This window comes from Leptidea sinapis, chromosome 17 (assembly GCF_905404315.1).
Source record: "Leptidea sinapis chromosome 17, ilLepSina1.1, whole genome shotgun sequence".
Classification (NCBI taxonomy): Eukaryota; Metazoa; Arthropoda; class Insecta; order Lepidoptera; family Pieridae; genus Leptidea; species Leptidea sinapis.
This window is the reverse complement of record NC_066281.1, coordinates 3,950,808-3,978,329: the sequence shown is the minus strand read 5'-3', so window position 1 is coordinate 3,978,329 and position 27,522 is coordinate 3,950,808. Positions and strand designations below refer to the sequence as shown.

At 35.5% G+C, this 27,522-nt stretch overlaps 1 protein-coding gene across 1 annotated transcript in view; it reads right to left on the bottom strand.

Moving 5' to 3' along the window:
• Positions 1-25,900, bottom strand: part of LOC126969215 (dual specificity calcium/calmodulin-dependent 3',5'-cyclic nucleotide phosphodiesterase 1) — a 514,263-nt gene extending 488,363 nt beyond the window's left edge. Inside the window, exon 1 of the mRNA XM_050814551.1 lies at positions 25,777-25,900. Within this exon, the coding sequence (XP_050670508.1) occupies positions 25,777-25,801 (25 nt within the window). The 5' untranslated portion in view covers positions 25,802-25,900. The remainder of the gene's footprint in view (positions 1-25,776) is intronic.
• Between the last annotated feature and the right edge of the window lie 1,622 nt (positions 25,901-27,522).

Genomic DNA, 27,522 nt, shown 5'->3' with positions numbered 1-27,522 from the left:
ATTAGGGGTTAAAATATGAATTACCGATTTGTATTGTTCTTTTTTTAATGTTTAACATTTAATCAAAATAATTACAATTTTTTACTCCTTCGGTCTTCTACGTGGTACGTTCTTCAAATCAAAGTTTCCATCGCAAAAGCGTCTAAACTAAAATCGCACGAAGCGTTCATTAGCAGTCCCCTCTCCAAACCCTATATTGATATTGCGAGCTGTTCCTGCCGCGTTAGTTCCGAGTCGATACTCGTTTTCAAAAAACACTTGAATTTTAAAAGTAATCATCTTTCTTCTCGAAATTAAAAAAAACACAATTGAAAGTTGATAATCGAATGTTGTACATTTTTCAAAAGAAGAACTACATAGGTACCATGTTAAAAAAGTTTCACTCGAAAATATCAAACCATGAAGGTTCTATGTCAATTCGAAGTATCTATTACAATAAAAGCCGTTTTATAAAAGCAATTGCCGAATTTACTACTTTAACCCCTATTTATTGTTCTCATGCAACCCATAGTACATGCTATGCCTAGTTTGGGGCAAGATAATTTGTGTCAAAATGTGTCAAAAGAAATGAAGTGGTACTAATAATGAAAGAGCTTCATGTCAATAAATGTATATTAAAAGAAAGGTGGCTGTGAGTAAGGGATACATTATTATTTAATGTCTGATCAGCGTGTGAGACCCTATTATAAAAGTGTATCTTCTTCTTATTCTTAGTCGGACACTCTTTTCAGAGTGGTCGTGGTTGCGTTGACGAGGTACACGGTCGGGTGTTCGGTGGTTCAATATCCTTATTGAGGGTAGCTCTCCTGGCGATGTGCTTCCCTTTCTGACGGTTAGAAGCGTTGCGAGTACACTGGAAGATGGTGGACTCAGTAGCCTTTGCGATGGCGTCTATCCAGCGGGTTGGCGATCGACCGCGTGCTCTCTTGTCTTCCATCTGGCCCTGAACTACCAGTCTCTCCATCGAGTTCTCATTTCTAGAGACGAGATCTTCAATATTCTTAGTTGCACAATTGACGATAGTCTGTGTTTAATACCAAGCTCTTTGAGGATGGAATAAAAGTGTTTACATTTAAACTTAAAGCTATTATGTAACTTATGGAGTCTGCTAGGACTTATCCTATTATTGCTTGTCACTTATGACAAGCAATTACTTATTTCTACTATAAGATTAATGAGAATAACTAAATAAAGTACATGTAGTATTAAGTGAGGTAATGGTATAAAAAAAATATGAGATTGTATGTCAACGCGTTAAAAATTATACTTTTTTGGCATTAAACAATAATTTTAAGTAACAAAAATGATAATATATTCGAAGAAAAACATGTCTTTTATATATAACAACATACAGCTGACAGCCACTTTATTTATACTAAGTATTCAATTCAAAATAAAACTATTATTACAATGATCATAATCAAATACAAAATTCTTTTTTTCATCGACTTTTTCTACATTATCCAAACATCTGCGTATTTAGAAATTATATTTATAAAAAAAAAACATCTTCATTTATTACATTATATACCTTTAATACAGTAGGAGGCTCCTTTGCACAGGATGTCGGCTAGATTATGAGTACCACAACGGCGCCTATTTCTGCCGTGAAGCGGTAATGTGTTTCGGTCTGAAGGGCGCCGTAGCTTGTCAAATAACTGGGAAAATGAGACTTAACATCTTGTGTCTCAAGGTGACTAGTGCAATTGTAGTGCCTTTCAGAATTTTTGGGTTTTGCAAGAATCCTAAGCGGCACTGCATTGTTATGGGCTGGACCTATATATTACAATCAGCTGAACTTCAAAAAAACACCTTTAATACGTCGTATCCTTTCAATAAATAGCTCAAGAATATCATCAACAAAATATAAAGTACTTGATATCGATCGTAGAACGAGGTAAGTACTAACTGTCACGAAACATGTACATAAAAGCGAACAATTAATAATTGACCCCAGAGCCTACAAAACTGAGAATTTGTCCATCAAAAGTAATTGGAGGTAAATATACGATGTAATTTATGAAATTTTCGAATATAAGTATAATTGTTATACATTCTCAGTGGTACATGTACACGCCTATTTGCTTTTATGACAATAAGGGACGAGACGATCAGGACGTTCAACTGATGGTAATAGATACGCCCTGCTCATTACAATGCAGTCTCTCTCAGGATTCTTGAAAATCCCATAATAATACAAGTTGCTTCTTGAAATAGTAAAAGTGTGTGTAGACAAATATTTTTTATTTTTAATTCAAAAGGTGATCATTCGATTATAAGCTTTACGGTGTAGACTGTCAAAATATATTGTAAGTACCTGAAGATTGGTCATCAAAAATACCTTATACATAAGTAATACGATCCCATATCTATTTTTCATACAACAAAATGTTTACTGAACATTTTGCTCAAATAAAAACTTCAGGCATTTTTTCTCACAAATATATTGATAAGTATTTCCGTTTAGCATATACAGGCTAACTTGCTACCAGGCTATCAGGATTATCTCAGATACAATATCAAACCGTCATGAAGTAGACTTGATCATTTTTTTTTATTGAATAGGAGGACAAACGAGCGAACGGGTCACCTGTTGTTAAGTGATCACCACCGCCCACAATCTCTTGCAACACCAGAGGAATCACAGGAGCATTGCCGGCCTTTTAAGGAAGGTGTCCAGAATACGAAGGGCAGCCCGAGCTAGAGTGCTCGGGGAGGGATTCTGCGACTCTGGTAGAGCCGGTACCCTCCTGGGGTAAAATCTTTTTAAGATCCGCTGTCATATTCGGGAATGGGGCAATGGCCACCGTTCCTCGACACTAACCTATGCGAAACATAGCGGCACTAGGCCGCTACTTCATTAATAGTCATTATAACCCGTTTGGTTTATAGTCATTAGTACCACGTGTAAGTTCCTGTGTTATGTTTGTCTGTGTGTGTATAATTTCGGTTAATTGTGCTTAAAACGATATGAGCTCGAGAAAGACAAATGATTGGATTGGAGATGTGATGCTGGAAGCATATATTACAGTGACCTGGACAGCCAAGCACACCCAATGCATCGATTCTTTCATAGCGTTCACACCCGCCTTTCTACAATCTGTGAGTAAAAATTCTCACCTATTTCGATCACGGAGATTAGAGACTTGAAAAGCTGGTCGAAGTTGGGAACACTGACAGCAAACGAGCCTGTGGACGGTCCCCTACCAGATGGAGCGATCAAAAGATAGGCTTTACCCTTGACTAAGTTCTGCCCGGTTGTCAGAGATGCAATGGACAGGCACCGATGGAGTCTGACCATAACATTCATCACAGCACCGGAATCATCATCCGACGATGACCACGACCTTCAATCATGTGGTAGCGACCGCTGAGAGTGTGAAAGAAAAACTTACCATCGTATTTCTTTGCTGATTGCAGAATTAATTTGTGTATCGGAAGTTTCACAGACTAACTGTATATATCAACACGTTTTGATGAGGTCAGATCGTTTCCCGTTTTGATTGTTGTTTTTTCGAGGTCCAGCATTGGTACTGAACTCTTTTATAAGAATGTCTTATCGGCTCAACCAATCATCATAATTCACCCATGAAAAGTTTGAAGTGGGGATTGCACATTATGATGCAGTGCAGGCGTGAATACTGAATTGTGAGATTATGGTTTAAAGTTTTCCCCGTGTATATCCGATCACTTACAGCAGCTAATAATATTAACAGCTAAACGATACTTTAAAAACTTTCAGGGCATTTTATGGATCACGATGATTTTTATATGTCTTTTTGTGAATTGTTTTTTAAGACAGTAAGGGATGAGACAAGCCGGACGTTCAGCTGATGGTAATTGATACACCCTGCCCATTACACTGAAGTGCCGCTCAGGATTCTTGAGAAATCCAAAAATTCTTAACGACACAATAATTGCGCTCTTCACCTTGAGACAAAATTTGTTAAGTCTCATTTGCCTAGTAATTTCAATAGCTACGGCGCCCTTCAGACCCAAACACAATAATATTACACATTACTGCTTCACGGCAGAAATAGGCGCCGTTGTGGGACCCATAATCTAGTCGGCATCCTGTGCAAAGGAGCCTCCCACTGGTTGAATTTGAACAAATAACCTAAAAACGAGTACAATATAGTAAATTTTACCAAAAGTTTTACTTTATGCTATTCAATAAATAATTATTTAAAAATATTTTTTCTGATGATATACTATAGTAAATCTAACCTATAGAACTGCTCCGAGTTAACTTGAAAAATTGTATCTCTAACTTTCTGGGCATGTCTTTATTGGTCTCATAAGATACATAATAGCTTTAAGGGTAAATGTATACACTTTTATAATAAAGTCATAGCCACTGTTCAGGCATTATCTATAAATAAATATAAATGTTTTATTAAAATATATGGGCTCTGTCGTAAATCCTGCTACTCCACAGCTAAATATCTAAGTGATCCGACAGCCTGGGACTAGATGATGATTATTATATAGCAATAGCAATGACAATACAATATTGTTATGTGATTTAAAAGAGAGCAAAAAAAATTCTGGGAGAGTTTCTTGCGGTGCTTCTTGTCTATCAAAGCGCCATTTGTTTCCGAATCGGTAATAGTGTCTAGTAAAGGGTGTCCAGCGGGAATTTTTCAACTTTAAATAAACGTTACTCATTTGTTAGCGGGGTTAGGGCTGCGGAGGGGGTGACGTTAGAAGCGACGTTTCTGCGGATTTGTCAGTCGCCATGAGTCATTGGTCGGGCGCGCACCGCGCGTATGCGGTGGAACAATATTTGTTGAACGGCAATTCGCCTATTCGAGCGCGTCGTGCTTTTTGTTTGCATTACAACATTCGGCGATTAAGCGATGGTCCGAGTACGCAGCTTATCAGAACGTGGGTGCAAAGATTTCGAGAAGAAGGGACAATGATCAATAGGCCGCCACCAGGACCGTCTACGTCGGCAGCAACACCAGAACGAGTGGCACAGGTGCGTCAAGAAATTCTTAGAAATCCAAGGAAATCAGTAAGAAAGATTGCCGCCTCTACAGGCATTAAGAAGTCAACTGTGCATACGATTTTGAAAAAAAAACTAAAGCTTCATCCCTATAAAATGCAAATTGTCCAAAAATTGAATGAGAACGATTATGTTTCAAGAGAAAGGTACGCCAGAACGGCTTTGCAACGATTTCGAACCCCCAGAACACTTGGAAACATATTGTTCAGCGATGAGGCACATTTTCACATCGGGGGTTACGTAAACAAGCAAAATATGCGTTACTGGAATCCCAACAACCCAAGAGAACGTCATCAGAAAAGTTTGCACTGCCCGAAAACCACAGTATGGTGCGCCATCTCAGCTCAAGGAATAATCGGACCGTATTTTTTTAATCAGGGGGAAACTGTGGATACCTCTGTATACTGCCGCATGATTGATGAGTTTTTAGTGCCGCAATTGCAAGTTTTTCCAGGACGCAACAATAGGACACATTTCCAGCAAGATGGGGCAACCCCGCACACTTCCAGGGTGTCCATGTCGAAGTTAAGGGACATTTTCCCTGGAAAATTAATAAGCAAGTACGGAGACATAGCCTGGCCACCACGATCGCCTGACTTGACGCCCTGTGATTTTTTCTTGTGGGGATACCTCAAGTCCAAAGTTTACTGTAATAATCCCCGCACCATATCTGCCCTACAAGAAAATATCCGGCGTGAAATTGATGCAATCCCCCAAGCACTGTGTTCGCGCGTATTCGCCAATATGAGGGTTCGCTTACAAGAGTGTGTTACGCGAAATGGACGTCACTTGGAGGACATTATTTTTAAAAAATAAAATCCGCAGAAACGTGCTTTGTTTTAAAAATATAATAAATATTTTGAGTTTAATAATATGTTTTTTATTTAAGTTTAAAAAACAAAATTTTCCGCTGGACACCCTTTATATGAGAAATGACATCATAAAGATTTCTAAAGGAATCAATTTTGAGAAAATATGCCTTTTATGCCTTTTAACCCTATATTCTGCAAGGGATTGATGAAAATTAGCATAAAAAAGTTATTGTTCCAGTTTTCAGTGGGAAAACAATGAAAGACTTTTTAATGTTAAGTCATTTATATCTTAGCTTTGAACTCGAAAATGCTTTCAGAAGATGCACATAAAAAGACGACTTAAATGACAAGTAGGCCATCAATCAAGCTGAGAGCCCGGAGTGAGTAATACTTAGCAGTGAGACTTAAAGACAAAACATGTTGATGAAAACTGAGCCATTGAATTTGTAATGTTAGTCACCAACAGGCGTGGGTGGCGCTTACTCGATGTTAAAAGTACTCAAAGTCCTAAACTCAAATTAATGCGTTTGCTAAAAAGATACCAGTGGGAGGAAGCCGGCTTGATTATGTGTACCACAACGGCGCCTATTTCTGCCGTGAAGCAGTAATGTGTAAGCATTATTGTGATTCGATCTTAAGGGAGCCGTAGCAAGAAATTAATGGGCAAATGAGACTTAACATCTTATGACTCAAGGTGACGATTGCAATTGTAGTGCCGCTCAAAATTTTCGGTTTGTTCAAGAACCCTGTGCGGCACTGCATTGTAATAGGCAGGGCGTATCAATTACCATCAGCTGAACATTCTGCTGATCTCGACCCTTATTTTCATAAAAAAAAAGTACAATTCACATTTTACCGTCCTCACTGTTGCTCGTTGCCCAAATTTATTTATTAAAATTTTTTATTACAATTTGATATTTTATAGTGATATCCTGAACTTCTGGGTTTAATTATAAGAATTAAATTTGTAACCAAGATTTATGAACGATGCGGAGCTCGAATCCGTGACCTCTCGTGGCAACATGATAATGTAGAGTAGGGTCCTATGTAACGGCGGAAGTGTATGTAGTCTTCAATAAAAATTCAATATAGCTTCTTCAATATGTATATTACTTATTATAAGTGAACCAAACTAATTGAGTTATAGACCGCTACTGAAACGACTTGTCAGCACATGTATCACACAGCAGTGGTTCAGGTACTGACAATCAAACCTTTGAGAAAATGCCCTCAGTATACCACTGGGGCTAGCCCGGACCCTACGCAACAGGGACGTACACCACTTACGCATAGTCGAGTAAAAATAATTTACGTGTGCCTCAGCAAATATCCCCGACGTGCTGCAGTATCTTGGCAGCCCCAATAACATTCTGAACGCATACTGAACACGCAGGGTATTGTACTGCTTCTGCGCATAGTCAACCCACAGACTGCTCGTGTAAAATGAGGTGCAGTAAGCTTTAAAGAGTGTAATTTTTATTGGCACGGTACAGCGAGCAAATCTGCGGATAGTAACCTTCCAGAAACACATTACAGATTAAATGGGCTAAATATATTGATAAGTCATGTTAAACTAATTCTGTTCAAAAAATCATACAATACAGTGAACTAGTACACAAGCGATAAATTTGTTTGGTCAGACGAATTTTTTTTTAAATTTTATTCAGTTAAGCTCAAACTAAGCGCTGTTGAATCGTCACTACAAATATTTCTTTTGAAGTACTGAATTTACCACATGTTCTTAAAAATTTTAACTCGTGGGAAGAACAATCAAGAAACTCAACGGCCACTCTTTTCAATCAAATAGATTATTTTACAATGGCTATGATATACGAGGGGCGGTCAAAAAGTTCGCGGAATGGCGGGGTTGGCGGGGGTGAGGTCGCTCCTCCAGGTAGCCGCTACTTGAGTAACTCATAATTACTATATATGCCAATTTCTAGCCTAATTGGGTCATTAGCTTTCGAGTTACAAACGAGTGAACAAGTAAATCGGGAACAAACTAGCCACTATGGAGAAAATTGAACATCGCGCCGTCGTAAAGTTCCTCACCAAACAAGGAAAAACGCCTCAAACTATTTTGCAAGAGATGTTAGCTGTTTACGGAGACTCTGCTCCTGGTAAAACCATGATTTACAAATGGCACGGCCTTTTCAAGCAAGGAAGGGAGTCAATTGAAGATGATCCTCGACCTGGACGGCCCATTGAGGCCACTACGCCGGAAATCATTGAAAAAGTTGAAAAACTTGTATTGGAAGACGGAAGGTTGAAGAAGAAACAACTTGCAGCATCAGTTGGAGTATCAGAAACCACAATTTTAAATATTCTTCATCAACATCTTGGCATGAGTAAAGTGTGTTCAAGGTGGGTCCCGAGAATGCTCACGCCGCTGCAAAAACGTGAGCGCGTCAACTGTTCCCGCGAGTATTTGGACCGCTGTGGAGAAGTTAGGGAAGAAATTATGGCCCGAATTGTAACCGGTGATGAAACTTGGGTTCACCACTATGAGCCTGAGTCAAAGCAGGAGTCGATGCAGTGGCACAAAAAAGGCACACCACCCCCAAAAAAATTTAAAGTGTCGCAATCGGCCGGAAAGATCATGGCGACTATTTTTTGGGATACTGAAGGTATTCTTTTGATCGATTATAAAGAACGTGGTGTTTCTATAACGGGAGAGTACTACGCTTCCCTATTGGACCGATTAAAAGAAGCTATTAAAGAAAAAAGAAGAGGAAAACTGACAAAAGGTGTACTCCTTTTGCACGACAACGCGCCCGTTCACACGAGTCATGTTGCGACGGCTGCCATTCATCGATGCGGTTTTGAACAACTACGCCATCCACCCTACAGTCCAGACCTGGCCCCTAGCGATTTTTATTTATTCCCAAAGATGAAGAAAGAGCTGCGTGGAAAAAAATTTAGAGACGATGATGAAGTCAAGTCGGCGATTTCGGCGTATTTTGACGCCCAAGACAAAACCTATTTTTTCGACGGTATTAATAAGTTATATGCCAGATCCCAAAAATGTATTCGTGTTAAGGGGGAATATATTGAAAAGGAAAAATAACATAATGTATCATTTCATCTTTTTTCCCAGTCATTCCGCGAACTTTTTGACCTCCCCTCGTACATAACAAATTAGTTTGTAAAGTGCTGCAATATATGAGTCTTTATTAGATATTTAAATAATATAAACTATTTCATAGAAAGTAAAAAGTAACTACCATACCATTTATAACCTTTTCCATAATAAATTTTTAAGTTACTGCTTCATACAGCTTTCTTATAGGTTATTTCAATTGCCGTTTAGTTTTAATGGTTTTGACCTGTATGTAAATTTTATTGTTAATTATAAGAGTATAGTACAGAAATTGCTATTAAAGTATAGAATGAATTAAAAAGAGTAAATGTTCAAGGAAAAGAACTCTAAGAATCATAGGTAGTGTAAAAAAAAATTAACAATTAAAAAGTGTTTTTGTGTTAACCTACTTGAATAAAAATATTTCACTTTGACTTTTAAACTACGAGGCGTTTCTTCTATCCCTCTGTCTCTATGAGACCATAATTGGCACCGAAATTGTCGTATCAAGTTTTACCTGTAACAGTTTTATTTAACACTAGCTGACCCGGCAAACGTTGTTTTGCCATATAAATTGTATTGATCTTGTGCTTGCTAGTTGATAAGAGATGGCGCTAGTTGTATTCATTAGTAACAATCACACTTCTTTTATATTTTGTATAATTCACACTATAGTTTTATAAATTATAGCCTATTTGTTATTCTGGTGTGTAAGCTATATTATTGTAAAGTTTCATCAAAATCTATTCATTAGATTTTGCGTTAAAGAAGTTCAAACATACATCCAGACATACAAACTTTCACATTAATAATATTAGTAGGATTATCGAGTCAGGTTGCGACTGGAGAACTAAAATCAAAATCTGTATAAAATAAAAACTGGTTCAGTGCTCTGATTGCAACTTTATCGGAATCTACAATTCCATTTAATTTATCTCATCTCATTATGAATATTTCGCTTCAGGAATAGTTTATATCTTAAGCAATCCAATTCGAACTGTATCTAGAATCCAGGAGATATTTACAAAGTTTTAATACGAATATCGGTTCCCCAGTAGATAGAAAATAAAATGCGAGGAGTATCTGAATGGAAGTTTCCCGGAGCACTATTTCAGACGGTATTGTTTCTATTGGCTGACAATCTCTATGAAATTGTGGAACTGTGTAGTTTTTATAGTTGGGATCAGATTACATTCTAGGCCTGTAATATACTAACGTAGTTTCTTTCGCGTTCCAATTGAAACTCCATTTACGGCCGTTTTCAATAACGTATCTCTAGTCACGGATACATTGCTGTCACCGTTTAATGACAAGATCATATTTATCCATAGTTATGTCCAATATAATAGTCCAATGCCCTATGTCGATAGGCTATTGAAATGTAAGTAAGCGTAAAAGGATAAATTTGTCTACCTCTAGTAATTTAAACTATGGATAGATAGGTAATTGAAAACAGCCGTTACTAATACTCCGATGATAATCCGTATGTTTTTTAGTAGACAGTCTCATTAACTTAATTTTGACAGCCTGAGATACTTTCAAAATGGCTGCTATGCAATTAAAAATGTGTATAAATGTATTTTTAAATTCCTCAAGATGTAGAATGATCACCTTTAAAGGAGGTACAAAACTCTTGCTATGCGAGTCCTACTTGCTAAAGCTTTCCGTTCTTCTTAAAGAGGGACTCTTTAAGGATGAATAGATTAGATTCTTCACTTCATCATCATCATCTTCATCAGCCGGAAGAAGTCTACTGCTGGTCAAAGGCCTCCCCCAAAGAATTCCTCGACTATCGGTCCTGCGCTGCCCTCATCCAATCTATTTAGACGATCTTGACCAGATCGTTTGTCCATCTTGTGGGAGGCCTACCAACACTGCGTCTTCCGGTACGTGGTCGCCATTAGATGACTTTACTGCCCCAACGGCCATCGAACTAACTGCCCACTGCCACTTCAGCCCCACAATCACCTGAGCTATGTTGGTGACTTTGGTTCTCTAGGTTTCTTGACTTATTACATAATTATTATTATATAATTTCTTCGTACCTTAATATTCTTTTTCGTAGTTACGCATTAAAGCTTAAAAATAATTAGTTTTTTTACCTCTACGAAATCTTTGCGGCAGGCCTTTGTCCAGTAGTGGACGTCTTCCGGCTGAAATGATGATGAAGCAATCGAGGTATTGTGACGTCAACAGCTCATGGTCTAACCCGACTTAGATTAAACTTGCATACAGACGACCTAATAACCCGATAATAAATGACCTAATTTGATTGTCAATGTGTGTGTTAGTTTTCAAAATACTTATTTATTTATTATTATTTTCAAGGAGCTTTCTTCCACGTACTACAAAGCTGTGGAATGAACTTCCTTGTGCGGTGTTTCCGGGACGATACGACAGGGGTTCCCTCAAAAAAAGCGCGTACACCTTCCTTAAAGGCCGACAACGCTCCTGGGATTCCTCTGGTGTTGCAAGAGATTGTGGGCGGCGGTGATCACTTAACAACAGGTGACCCGTACGCTCGTTTGTCCTCCTATTCCATAAAAAAAAATACTAATCAGCTAATGCCAAGCGTGGCTGACTGTTTATGACTTGCCAATCAAAATCTGTTACAGTAACGAAAGATTCGCTTACGTTTTTTCGCACGCTTTGGTTACTTAAACACTAATATTTTTTAAGTCTATAGTTTCAGATCCAAAAACTTATGGTTCTAGGTATGTAGGTATAGTTTATTAGTTTAAAATAAAGTTGGAAAACTATACATACTCCAAGTTCAAGTTAACATTAATGTGTACAAACATTGTTATGGCAAGCTTAAGCAGTGGACCCCCTGGGAATTTATTTATAGTGTCTCACCACAACAAACTTACCATTCTATAAATAGAATTGGTGACGTCATGTGAAACTCCCACAACCGCACATGAATCCGCTTTAAAGTTTGCAGCGACAATTATTATACAGTGTGATAAAATTATTTCATTCCACTGCAATAACTTTTGTTTTTTATAAATTTATGCTTTTTTTTTGTAAAACCTTCTATATATTTATACATTACATACATACAGGGTGTCCCAAAGTTATGGGACATGAAGGGAAAGAACCTTAAATATCGAAGATAGGCTATTTTACTGAAAGAAGACTTTATGTTATTTTAAAAAGTTAGTACTTCTGCATTCAAAGATCTTCTAAAAATTACTTGCCTCGTCTGGGAATCGAACCGACTGAAATGTAAAAAAATACACCTCTACTTTTATGATGCCAATCGAAAGGATGGCCAAACACTAATAACTCTTCTTAAGTAACATAGTATTTTAACAGAAAGTAGTCAATTAAGTGGGTATTATTTGTAAATTAATTAATTAAATGCTCAAAATGTGATATCTCTTGTCTTACGCAAATCGCCAATCTTTTAATGAGTCCGCTGCCTGTTGATTTTCTTATCATTTTATGGTGAATACCATAACTTTGGGACACCTGTATACTTTTATTATTTTTCAGAGCACTGTTGAAGCTGCCACGTTTTTGTAGCATGTCAGCTATGTTTGCAGAGGTCGTTCTCCGCCGAATACGATGCAGCAGTAGCAGTTATCTGAAGGCGATTGCCGACAGCGGAGACTGTCTGTATGTTGGCCATTTAATAAAAATAAATATGTCACTTCGTACATATAATTATTAACACAATTAGATTATATAAGTTTACTAACAATGGGTCCTAGTTATCTGAGATAAAAGTTTTTATTATATTATTTATCCACGTTGGCCACTTTTTGGTAGGGGAAAATTTTATGGATACGCGTCACCGACAAACTCATAGCAGTATACCTGTAGCTATACAGCTGACGTACTGTGCAACATTAGTCCTGTGTATATCTTATAAGTGTAAAATTGAATGGATTTAGTTAAATGTTGAATGTGTATATACTGTACATAGTTTAAATAGTGTTTTTGTTTCGAAATAACAAATTTCAATACTTAAAGCTCTAAGTGTTCACTTCTATATTTTTTTTTAAGAAAATAAGGGACAAGATGAGCAGAACGTTCAACTGACGGTAATTGATACGCCCTGCCCATTACAATGCAGTGCCGCTCTGGATTCTTGAAAAATCCCAAAAATTCTGAGTGGTACTACAATTGCACTCGTCTCCTTGAGATATAAGATGTTAAGTCTCGTTTGCCCAGTAATTTCACCAGCTCCCTTCAGACCGAAACACAGTTATGCTTACACATTACTGCTTTACGGCAGAAATAGGCACCGTTGTGGTACCCATAATATAGCCAATTCCCTGCAACCTCCCGCTAATTCCATACGTTTCAAATTGTATGGTGAAGCGTCAATGCCTGTTTTCAATATTAAAAAATAATTTAGAAATAATAATTTCAACCACTCCACCGGTGGATTTTATAGGATCCAAGGTTCGCCGGCCGGCAGCCACTGGATCTCCCTGTCTGAGTGGAATCACAGCACCAGCAGCCAAGGCACGTGGGCTTATATTGCTGTGGATTATTCTATTATATTGGTGTTTTTCGAGGATTCATCATTAGGAACATATTAATATAATACTTGAGCCGCCATTACTATATTACCATTACCATACTATTACATTACTCCACATACATTTTTTGGTACTTAATTTGTTTTTAAGAAGCTTTGTTAATCTGTAGGCTATTTACACGCCTCATTAATAAAAATAATAAACGTAGTTAATGTATGAAAGAATAACAAACACTTACGTAATACTGTTGATTTAAATCATTATATTAAAGGACAAACAATGCTGTCTATATACAAACAATACTCTTCCCCAACCTAATATTTACCACAAAAGAGAATGAATCTAATTTGGTATATGGCATGTTCAACTCACTCGAAAATGTTAGTTAAATACAATAATATTGGGGTAAAGCAGGTTAGCAACTGTAAAGTCAATCCTGTAGATGAAGAGTTGAACAACTCATACAAGATTTTATGACGATACGTCACTTGAACGGTTGGCTCAAATTTTATTTTTGTATTAATCCTAGAAGTGAGGGTTATCACTGTAAAAACATAGCAAATAGACAATATTGAAGTCATACACTAAACTAAAAGAATATCGCAATTATATTTTTATTATTTAAAATGTTAACGAACCATCAGACATCAAAACCATCTTAATAGCCAACACGTTAGTAAAAAATTTTATAGATTTCCATATCGTTAACATACCTTTATATGGGCCATATTAATTTTTATATGAAATTACAAACTTAATGAGCAGTTTTATGTATGGCTTTTATATTGAGGCGTATAACATTCCGTTTGAAGGATTACTTTTACTGCTGAATTTGCATGAAAAATTATTTGAAAATCAGATTTTCAGATCAACAGCGAATCTATTTTTATAAAGTCGTCTCTATTATTGACATACACATTTATTTAAGCATAGTAAGTGAGTTTTCGCTTGTTATCCGTTTGATTTCAGTTGTAAGTAAAACTGCACTGGTGCCAAAGGGCCCCGCCCGGGTTCGCTGTAAAAGCCTTTAGGGCTATCAGCACAGAGGAGGTTTTTAGTCTGTAGGGGCTTACACACGAGGCCGACATATGGGTTCCGCTACGGGGTCTTCAATACGTAATTGTATATTCCTCCTCTCGAAATAAAATAAAGGCAAAGGGAAGGGAAAGAACTTTGAGATTTTTCAACTAAACAAAACTACCAATCTTAGTGGCCTCCAGCTTAGCATACCGGCGAAAAAAAACTGGATGTAGGGAGGACATCTGGTTAAAATCGTTATTTAAACACTTGTCTACAGAGGACATGACCTTTAATGGTAACCGACCGAGAAGAATAAATACAAAATATGGTCTAGTTGACCAGCTAACGTCAGGGTGTCGAATTTGCGTAACGGTGTGCGCGCGCATTGTAAAAAATTCACTGAAAATAATTCCCTTATGCACCAAAAGACGCATAACTTCAAAAGTCTGTATGTCGACTTTCATTCAACCTTCATTTATTCCTTCATTCACTAATAGCCACGTCACTAACGGAATGGAGATGTTGACGCACTTGAAAGGAGCAAATGAATTGTTGTGATAACCTGCACGTGGATAGGACTCAGAAATGATCCAATTCCTGCCAGAACTTGGACAGCGCGTAATCAAACCAGACTACGTATAGTTGATACCATTTCAGCCTAGACGCTACGTTATCTGAGAGGCTTGGATGCAATATGTAATATATATAATTAAAAAATTGTTATCAAAATCCTATTGCATATAACTACAATAGTCGTAGCAAAGAAATGTATATGCTGTCTGTACCTAGAACGCAGAATTATTATGGTGAACGTGCTAGAAGGTTTCTTGTACCAAAACTGTTACAATACCAAAAGTGAGTATAAAAGGAACATTCTAGCTCATTTGCTAAAAAAACTGAAAAGAAAGCCGGAGGTAATTGTAATATCTATACAACTTTGGGAGCTGTTTCTCTGCCAAAAAACTGCAATGCAGTTTGGCGGAGATCTGTATTTTTATTGAGTGATATATATGAAATTAGAGTGAATAAAGGCTTTTTTATTATTATTATTATTATTATTATTATAAATATGCAATGTACGTATATATATGGACGGCTTCTGCGAGTAGATTATGCATGTGTTACACAACAAATAATTTTTGTTAGACGTCACAAAAAAAAGTGGACAACAACAAATTAAATTCTTTGATAATTTAAACGTCTACATAGAGTCCCTTGCTGTTAGACAACCGATAAAAACAGGCCAGGTTTAAATACTATAGTGTGCGTGACAAGCTACGTATTACACTCGCCTTTTTTTTATGAAAATAAGAGACGAGACGAGCGGTACGTTCAGCTGATGGTAATTGATACGCCCTACCCATTACAATGCAGTGGCGCTCAGGATTCCTGAAAATCCCCAAAAATTCTGAGCGACACTACAACTGCGCTCGTCACCTTGAGACATAAGATGTTAAGTCTCATTTGCCCAGTAATTTCGCTAGCTACGGCGCCCTTCAGACCGAAACACAGTAATGCTTACACATTACTGCTTCGCGGCAGAAATATTCGCCGTTGTGGTACCCATAATCTAGCCGGCATCCTGGGCATCCCTCTGGTAAAACACTTTATGGTTTGGTGCGGGCATTGGTCAAAATAGAGGTTAACTCTATAAACATCGTTTTCATAGTCCATCTGGACTTATTCATGATCTAAGATAAAATTATTAAAATATCTTAATTTTTATTTTTCACACAAAAATGTACTCTGATGCTAAACACATTTGTTTTTAAACAGTGTTTCAGATAATTAATCGGAAACTTAATAGAAAATTACTAAGTTAAGAGGACACAATGCAGGTCTTTATCCAGTTGCAGTGGACATCATTTGAATGAAGAGATGATGAAAGCCCCGAAATAGTTCAGATTTCGTATTTTTTTTCGTAAATATATTTTCTTGTTTCTTTAATTATTATCCGAAACTATCACAAGTGGATATTTTACAAAATTATGAGTTGTATGTTATAATGTAATGCTTCTTTCTAATAGATATAATTCGGTTTATATTAAATAATTGATTACATTAAATAGATAAAATTTGAACATAATAGAATAAACTTTTAAAGTTTCTTGCGCCCGTTCTTCTTAAGTCTGAGGCAGTCTATTTTGAATGGGTGGTAGTTTTTTGACGTTCAATAAGTGTGATTGATATGATTTTGAATCTAATTTATTCAAAATAAAAATATTTGAATTTGAATTTAAATCATTTTCAAATTTTGTAATACTTGACCGAGTCATTGTTGGTATATAGGGTTGCGACGGGTCAGACAAAGAGATCTTTGAAGTATCCTACAAACATCCAGAGCAAGGCAATTATTTTGTTGGAACAGGCCCCGCTTAATATTTAAATCATATTGAGTAGGATACACTAAATAAAAATTAGGAAAACGGTTCACCCTAAGGCCTGATGCCATTCCTATAACTTCCCGTTAATCCCATACGTAAACGCTTCAAGTTGTATTTATGACGATAATAGAATTTGTGTTATTTTGTTGCGGCATTCAACGCAGTTTGTTTAACCTCATAAAGAATTGAACTGAGTTTTAGTTGATCGTCCTTGGAATTTTAAAGTCATTCCAAAACATCAGTTTTTTCGGTTTTCATTCGTCAATAATAATTCACGAATGAATCAACCGATTTTGACCGGCTCGTTGGTAATCGACGTGGTTTGTTGATGTTAAGAGCTGATTAGTTTTTGGAATCGATTGGTAAAGCAGTATAAAAGTTATACCAAAAAAATTCAAATATGAAAAAAAATGTTCGTACATCTTTTGAGGTTTCAAAGTTATAAGAGGTTTATATACATCCATACTTACATACACACACAAATACATACATACAGACGTATGCACATGATCGTGGGAATAGTTAGCGAAGCTTCCTAGGACCGAAAACAAATAACTTCCCGAATTTTTGGGAAGTTAATGATTTACATCCATTTTAAAGCATTTTAATGACATTGCAGCAAATATTTGGCGTTGGCTACATACTTAGTGGAGTTCGCTACATACTTAGTGGAGTTCGCTACATATTTAGCGGAGTTCGCTACATATTTAGTTGAGTTCGCTACATATTTAGCGGAGTTCGCTACATATTTAGCGGAGTTCGCTACATATTTAGCGGAGTTGAATAGATATGAAATAAAATGAAACGAAATGAAATCTATGAATGAATGAAATGAATGATTATGGATTTCCGCAAAATAACGCCTACTTGAATTTTTTTTTTTTTAGTTCAGCTCTGGTGATATATATATAAAATAAGGGAAACATAATTATCTGTTATATATTTTATGATTCATATTGATGAATTAAAATTGAACTTTTTTTAGTAAATGCTTAGCCTTACTTAAATACATCCTCAAGGTCCTTAAGGGGTGGAATCCTCATGCGGGTGAGGGATTTAAGGCACCCTCTCACACCGAAGGGTTGGCTTTGCATCACACATTTATCGGACTTCGGATTGTTTATTTTAAAAATACCCAGTGAAAATACATAGATTTTATACTGTGTAACGTTTATCAAAGCACGAATGAGAGAGGCTTACGAGGCCCGGCCCGCATAATGTGATGCTGTAGCCGACCTATTTAATGTTTACTTGGCACGTTACTGAATAAATAAATACTTAAGTTGGCATTGATAATAACGAGAAAGCTGGCCAATGTTAGTCTCGACGAGGATAATGAACGATGAAATGAATAGAAATTAAATTTATTGCTTCGAATACAGTATAGATTATAAATAAATTGCTTGTAACTAATTCATAAGATACATAATAGCTTTAAGAGTAAATTTACACACTTTTATAATAAAGTCCCAGCCACTGTTGAGGCATTATCTATAAATAAATTTAAAAGGTTTATTAAAAAATGGCTGTGTCGTAAATTCTTCTACTCCACAGCTGAATATATAAGTGATCTGACAGCCTGAGTCAATATTGTATATTTGGTTAAAAAGAGCGCAAAAAAAATGCTGGGAGAGTTTCTTGCGCCGCTTTTTCTCTCTCAGTGCGCCATTTGTTTCCGAAGCGGTAGTAGAAGCATATTAGAAATGATATCAAAAATAATTCTAAAGGAATCAATTTTGAGAAAATAAATGCCTTTTATGCCTTTTAAATGTTAAATTTGTTGCAGTGTCTTTAAGTTAGTAAAGTTAACTTACACTATACACTATATTTTTTCATCCATTAACCATTTAAACAGGAGTCTAGAATATAATTTCCGTGATATGTTTGCGTAGCTACTAATTAAGTATACTGCTGTTCTGGGACAGTAGCAATAAGCTAGTCTATCCGGTAATAAGGTCGAATGAAGATTTAATTTCAAAGTCAAAGTCAAATAAACTTTATTTAATTAGGCTTAAATGATGCGCTTCTATCACTATAAATAATTTATTTTTAACTAGCTGACCCAGCAAACGTTGTATTGCCATGTAAGCAACTATTTTCTTGGTCTGTCTCTCTCTGGTTATCATTGCGGTTAAAACGTGAGGTAACTCTTTGCACATTTGATTGACTGCGACGACCTAAGTCAGGTATTCTTCTCTTCGGCATCGTTAATTGTAACAAATGAAAGTGAGAAAGCACTTCTCGAGCACTTAGCAGTAAAGTGTCACTATCACAAAAGATCAACAAAATAAGCACATAGCTTGAAATGTCAGTATCACAAAAGATAACCGAAGTACAGAAAGTTCTCGCACACGTATAAGGATTCTAATTATTTATTCATTTTAAACTATTCTTTCAATTTGACACATCAAAGTAAAAACAAAATTGTTGTTTTTATTTAATTCCGAGCATTTTTATATTTATTCACCTTTATAACCTTCTCTGGACTTCCACAAATAATTTAAGACCGAAATTAGCCAAATCTGCCCAGCCGTTCTCGAGTCTTAGCGAGACAAACGTACAGCAATTCATTTTTATATATATAGATTACCATATGTTCGGAAAAAGTTGAGCTCGTGTGCAGAACATATAAGAAAGTTAACGGCGACTCTTTTCAATCAATTAGAGTGATTTACAATGTCTGTAATATACAAAACAAATAGTTTGTAAGGTAGTCAGGTCTGGCTACCGACTAAAGGCCGTTCCCAATATACTATCTACGGATAGAGATAAATTACTACCTTTTACTGTCATGAATTAGCTTACAATAATCTGAAGCTATCCCAATATACCCGATAAGTCATTCTTATCGCCTTATATTGGGACGCGTGAATTGAAATTTCCATACAGACTTCTATCGCTTTCTAGCTTATACGACGTCCCATTGACAGACAGCGTGTACAGATCGGATCACTCATAACTCACCTTGAGTTGATTATGATTATTTTATAGCGATAGAAATGACTGTACAATATTGTATATTTTTATTGAAAAGAGCGCAAAAAAATAATGCTGGGAGAGCCATTTGTTTCCGAAGCGGTAGTAGTATCTAGTATATTAGAAATGACATCAAAGAGAATTCTAAAGGAATCAATTTTGAGAAAATAAATGCCTTTTATGCCTTCTGGCCTTTTCACATTTTTAATGGTTACGGCGGTGACCAACTGAGAACTACGGAATAAATTTAATTCAAATATGCAATCTTAACAAGACGTCAGGACAACATGCTGTCTACTTATTTTTATTTATTTATTTGTTTATTTTCACGCTATATCTAGAATATATTCATATATTTTTCTGCTTTTAAGCGTCCAAAGGAACGACGTCGCGGGTAGAAGCTAGTTAAGCTATATTCAAATTCAAATTCAAAATAGGATGTGACATCACTTATTGAAAGTCAAAAACTACCACCCATTCCAAAATGAATGCCTCAGACTTGAGAAGAACAGGCGCAACACACTCAGCGGGCTTTTTTTTTAATCGAAAAATATGTTTACAAAGTAATATCGTGCAATTAAATTATTTAATAGCCTGAGGGCGGTCGCTCCATTCCCACTCTGTTGTATCATTAAGAAAGTCATTTATGTTATAGTAACCTTTACCACACAAACGTTTTTTAACAATTCTTTTGAATAACGTAGTACTTTTGTTTTTATATATATATTTTCGACGACAGTATAGCTTAAATCTAAACTTAAAAACACTTTTAAACTGTTTTGTCTAAACGGTAAGCAAATAATGAAATTATCATTTATTATTTGCTTCATTTCTAAGGCTTAAAATGACATCGAAACTTTCCGATAGGCTCTAATTACGTTGTAAACTTAAAAGCATTATGACCTTCTTCGTTTCCTGTCATTTATCAAACTTAAGTTATTATATCTAATAAATTAGGGATTCTAATTACGGCACGGGGCTTTTTATTAAAAGCTTTTGCATATTGGAAACTTATATAATAAAATAATCGTACATCTGTATGTTAATGTGCTTATATTTCTTATAATATCTTATATCTTTTAGCGAGCACTTCTTGTAAATATAATATAATCTGAATCTCGGAAACGGCTCCAACGATTTTAATGAAATTTAGTATGCAGGTAGTTTAGGGGGCGAGAAGTCGATCTAGATAGGTATCAATTTTAAAAATGTAGTTTTATTCGTGTTTTAATGAGAAACTGCTACAATAAAATTAGAATACAAAGGTAAATTTCGCCATTATATACTCGTACAAGACTTTAATAGCTCAGATGGGACATTTGGTGATCCGGAAAGCAGAAGACCCCGGTTCGATTCCAGATGTCTTGTCTCTTGTAACCAAATATTGCAAGTAAACTCACTTATAATTCGTGCCATTTAAGGAACGATTCCAAAATGGCAACTACCAATGATTCGCTCTATCTGCCATCCCTGTTTCGCTGTCAGTGCCACCTGTTTCGCCACCATTTTAGAATAGATTCTTTATTGGCGGGATTTATACAAGTTTCCAGTTGATCTGAAATTTTGCATGCAGATTTAAATCGAATGTCTTCAATGCAATGCATCTTTTAAAAAATCACTATTAAATATTATGTTTATTTGTTACGACCAAATAACTAAAACTATCTTCTCTTATCATGCAGATTTCAATAATTACATGTTTCGTTCGGATTGCAATATATGCCATATTATGATATACAGGAGCTGGATGAACATTCAAATGAATTCTTCAACAGTGATCCGTTTTAATTCATTTTATAAACAATAATATGAAATTAGCATTTATGGGTATTGATACATGGGCTATCACTCAATATATTAAATATCCCCTAATAAGGTTTATCACTATGGGTAATACTACATTTAATACAACACACATAGGTAACATTATAACTATAATCTGACATGACTCGGAAACAAAAATTAATTTCACCAGTGGGAGGCTCCTTTGCAAAGGAAGCCGGATAGATTATGGGTACCAAAACGGCGCCTATTTCTGCCGTGAAGCAGTAATGTGTAAACATTACTGTGTTTCGGTCTGAAAGGCGCCGTAGCTAGTGAAATTACTGGGCAAATGAGACTTAAAATCTTATGTCTCATGGTGACGAGTGCAATCGTAGTGCCGCTCAGAATTTTTGGGTTTTTCAAGAATCCTGGGTGGTACTGCATTTTAGGTAATGGGTAGGGCGTATCTATTACCATCAGCTCAACGTCCTGCTCGTTTCGCCCCTTATTTTTATAAAAAAATGTTAGATCTTATTTTAGGAAACCGGGGCTAGATCAGTATCAGGATCACAATCAATGAAATGAAATTAATTTAATCGGCACACAAATGCTTGAGTATTAATATTAAATTTTCATAGGTTTTTTAACTATTAACACACATTACAAAGGTAAAATTCAGTAATATCATTAAAAAAAAATAAGTTTTTAGGTACTACTCTCAAATAATAACTTTAAAATATTAGCATTTATGGCGATTGAATTATTTTAAACTGTAGATGGATTAATCTTTTTTTTATGGAATAGGAGGACAAACGAGCGTACGGGTCACCTGGTGTTAAGTGATCACCGCCGCCCACATTCTCTTGCAACACCAGAGGAATCACAAGAGCGTTGCCGGCCTTGAAGGAAGCTGTACGCGCTCTTTTTGAAGGTACGCATGTCGTAACGTACAGGAAACACCGCACAATGAAGCTCATTTCACAGCTTTGGAGTACGTTGAAGAAAGCTCCTTGAAAACCGCACCGCCACACATCCAGATGGTGGGAATGATATCCTAACTTGTGGCGTGTCGTGCAAAGGTGGAATTCGGCGGCAGGAATGAGGTTAAACAGCTAACTAATCTTATTTATTATGCATTTAAGATTTAGGTAACTCCTCATATTTTTCGAGGAAGGTTCACTGAGCTATATAGATCGTTATTACACGTTTTTTATTAGATTCACCTGTATGTATGTTTGTTTGTAACCGTCTCATTTGGGCGCAATTTTGACCAACTTTAAACGGCCAGATGTCGTTCAAACTTCGAAGATTTATTGAGGACCGATGACAATACATTAATTTGATAAAATTATTCCATTTTTAAAATTTATAAATTAAGATTTTTGATAATTAATATATATTTTTCATCTATCGTCGTTAAGACAGGAATTGATCTAAATTTTAAATTTCAACCATTATCTTTTGAACCATAGCGTGTTTTTTAATTTTTGTTGAACTAATTTTATTAATTATAATAATAATATATATGATTATACTCAAGTAAATCGCTAACAATTTGCTGCAAAAACATCGTTTAGATACTTCTAGGATATGAAGCTTTTGCTGAGAAGAAATAAAAAATTAGTGCAAGTAATAAACAGAAGAATGGGAATTTTATAAAGCTCATTCTTAAAAAAAAATTCATATTAAAAAATATATTATGTTTAAAGTAGTCCTTGCTCAAATACAGAATAATTGTGATATTCTATCTCGAATAATTGCAATTAGATAATTAATACAGAATTAATTTATTCCTACGTAAATAAATTAAAAAAAATAAGGATCAATTGAAATAAAAAGCTATTATATCTCTCAAGTTTGATCAAATTGCACACAGTGAAAAAAATTTATGAATATCGGTACATTAATTTAGGAGTTTAAAGCGGACCAACTACGTGACACGAAATTTTCATATATAAAAAGATAACATGATTCATAATACCCTTTGAATACTATTTAATAAACCTTAATTAGTAAATTTTCATCGTAGTCAAGATCAATCATTTTGGAAGGATGCTTTCAATGAACTTTCATTTTAAGTTCGAGCGATGTTTTTTGTTAAGATCTTCCCTTAATTTCACCATTAATCAGACTAATTTAAGTAAGACGGCAATAATATTAAATTATTGGATTTTTTTTATGGAATAGGAGGACAAACGAGTGTATACCCCACTTGGTGTTAATTATTCACCGCAACCCATAATCTCTTGCAACACCAGAGGGATCGCAGGAGCGTTGCCGCCTTTAAGGAAGGTGTACGCGCTTTTTTTGAAGGTACCCATGTCGTATCGTCCCGGAAACATCGAACAAGGAAGCTCATTCCACAGCTTTGTACAACGCTCCTTGAAACCGCACGCAGATGGTGGGGATGATATCCTAACTTGTGGCGTGTCGTGCGAAGGTGGAATTCGGTGATAAATACGGTAGAAGACATACAATGAAGCGATATCTCTTCGCAACCCCCAAAGTGATCCAGCCGTTCATAGAGCACTGGGTCCCCGATTCGAGCTGCTCTACGTTGCACGCGGTCAAATGGATCGAGCTGATACTGGGGTACGCCAGATTGATTGATGCTGGTTTTATTAATAATTAAAATATCGGTAAAATATCACGTTATTTGTTGCTAGGAATATTGTATGGTCCTTCTTATAGCTTCGATTCTGCTTTAAAAAATATATTCGACATTCGGATTGCGAAATGTTAGCGACTAGCTTAAATTAAGTTGCAGATACACTGGACACTACTTTAATAAAAATATATTTCTGTTTTATCACATTCATTATAATATTTATAGTATTTTACTTAAATATGTTTACAAATTTATTTTTATATGGCAGACATGTAAGTGTTTTAATGTGCGTTTTTTTTCTTTTTTTTTTTAATTTTATTTAACCGGGTAGATGTTGAAAATTAGCGCTGCAGCCAGTAATGGTTTACAGCACAAGCTGAGCATCGCCCTTTTCTTTTGCCACACAGCATATATTTTTATTATGTTAGGATTGGGAATATATATTAAACCCCTTATTCATAATGGTCTGCAAACTTAAAACAGCTGCTACAGAGTGTTATTTTTCTTTCTGACTTAGGTCAATTGAAGAAGACAGAGTGAGAATTAGCAATGCTTTAAGTTAGCAGACTATTGTGAATAAGGGGGTAATAATTTACATTGTATTTTTATGTGTGTGGCATGGAATAAATTATTCTTATTCTTAAATTCGCTCACAGAATCAACTCTAGTCATCAGTCATCAGCCTTTTAAATATTTTGAGTAAAAAATCAGGAAATTGCTTTTTTGAAAATATTGATAATAATAAGAATAGATGAGAATTTATATTATAATTATCATAGTCGATGTTATAATTTTTTTTTATTAGTGCTGTGCATGAAGTTATTGTTGCATCTGACTTTTACGCAAAATGTAATGTTATAAATACACGCGTTTAAATTCATTAAAAAGTGTTATATTTAAAAACAAAAAACGACAAAGTGGTAGTATAATAAATAAATGTTATGAGATGAAAGAATTATATATGATTACTAGCTGACCCAGCAAACATTGTATTGTCATATAAAGTAATAAAAATAATTAATTATTAAAATATTTTGGGGTATAAAAAATAGATGACGACCGATTCTCAGACCTACCAAATATTTCGTACATAATATTTATCGTACTACAATAATCGTTATATTCGATTGCCATCTTGCAACCCTGTTGCGGATCAGTTTTGGAACAGAATAATATAAAAATCGCGATCCATAAATAGGTGTTGATAGTAGGCGCGTGAAAATTTGAAGTCGTATGTATTTTTTAATATTGAATCATAATAAAATAAAATAAATTGTCAAAAAAAATTTTTAGTGGTGACCCTTATCATTTAGGGATATGAAAAATGGATGTTGGCCGATTCTCAGACATACCCGATACAAAATTTCACACAAATTGGTTTACCCGGTTCGAAAGAGTTTGATAACAAACGCCGCGGCATTAGAATTTTATATATAACATATTTTTTTGATAATTCTTAATATTTTGCAGCAAAAGAAATTACCACCAAATAGATTAAACTGTTATTGAACTTAAAACCAAAACTTTTTATGAAAATACAGAATACCTGAAATTATTATTAAACAAATTTTGATTTTTGCTACTAAATTACAATTTATGTAATATTATGGGTTTAATAATATCTCAACTTACCTGGTGCTGATATTTGTCTTCTCATTTTGATGGCTGCACCGGAAATTCTATATACCAACGACGAAACTGCACCTATTTAAAAACACCTTTAATAAACTTCAAAAGTACACATTGACCACAATAATACTTTAACAGATTATTTAAAAGTATTAAAGTCGATGAAAACTAACGATACAAAGTTGAAACGTATCCGATGGAAGCACGTGGCTTATTACTTCGACTGATTTACGAAACAGTCCTGCCCGTCGGCGTACGTAGGGGCTTCTGACAAGAGGGAGCCCCTTAGGGCGGCAGATACTCTGGGCGGCGACGCGACGCCCGCCCTAGGCGCGCTTTATACCAGGCGATCAGAAACTAATAGGAGCTTAATACGCACGTGTATTCCTAATCACCGCGCATGCGCGAGGAAAGTGAAGGAAAGTTATGAGCGAGATGGGTATAGTTTAAAAATAGGGGTGCGACGGAAATAGCCCGCGCGATTAGCGCCAAGCAGTCTGTGAAGTTGTATGAATTCATTCCAACGTTTAACACGTATATTATCTCGTTATTTATGACAATGTTTACTTTATGATATGATTGTTTTAATATTCAAAGCATAATGAACTAGGTTTCTGTTATTTTACTATACTAAACTGTTGAGACAATACAGAAAATTTTAAAGTTGTAATGTTAATTGTGTTATCAATAATTTTATCGTTATGGACTGCGGGAATTAATGTATGCGATCATTACTAAAATATTTTTTCCTAATTAATAAGATAAAATGTAGATATCTTCAGTTTCGTTCTGCCGTCAGTAAAATAAGTTTTGTTTATTTCACTTTACTTAATAGATATTAATTGTATTAATTAGTATTTGTTCTTATGTTGCATAATTAAAATTTATTATTTAATTATATTCAACGTAATTACTCATTGATTATTATGTTGTCGATGCTAATAAATTAATATTTGATGATCTCAAATAGTATATATATATGTGTGTAGTATATGTGAGATAAACTCATGCAATATTACATTTAAAAAATTAAGATACATGATTTTATTTCAAATTTGTCAGCCCCAATATCTTCAAGAAACATATTTGCAAACTTATAACTGGTTCGCAGGTGCTATTAACGGAAAATGTTCACAAATTTTTCCATTTGTCTCTTTGTCACATTCGACATTGACAACGGCTCGCATTGACGGACATATGTCCGTCGGTACGTCATCAACGTCACATTGTGCCTCGAACGTACCAGGAGATCATAAAGTGATAGCGGCCTCACCTCTCGCAACACGCGCTCTACGAAAATAGAACGAGATTCTCTTCAGGGAATACTGTTTAGTTTAACAGCCGCTACTAGGCGCAAGCTTTAATAATGCATGTATTGGAGCAGAAAATAGGTGGGCTAAATGATGTTATATTTTGTATAGGATATACGATAACGTTTCTTAAATAGCATTAGGTGGGGACTCAGACTCGGTTGGGTTTTATTTTTAAAACAGATTCCCAATCGCCCAGTGGTTAGTGACTCTGCCTATTGAGCTAGAGGTCCCGGGTTCGAATCCCAGTAGGTTCAATCATTTATATGATGAATATGCATGTTTATTTCCGAGTCAAGGATGTTTATTTGTATTTATCTTATATCTTTAAACGAGCAATTCTTTTATATATTATATATACTCTGAATCTTGGAAACGGCTCCAACGATTTTTTTATAATATTTAGTATACATGGGTTTTCGGGGGTGATAAATCGACC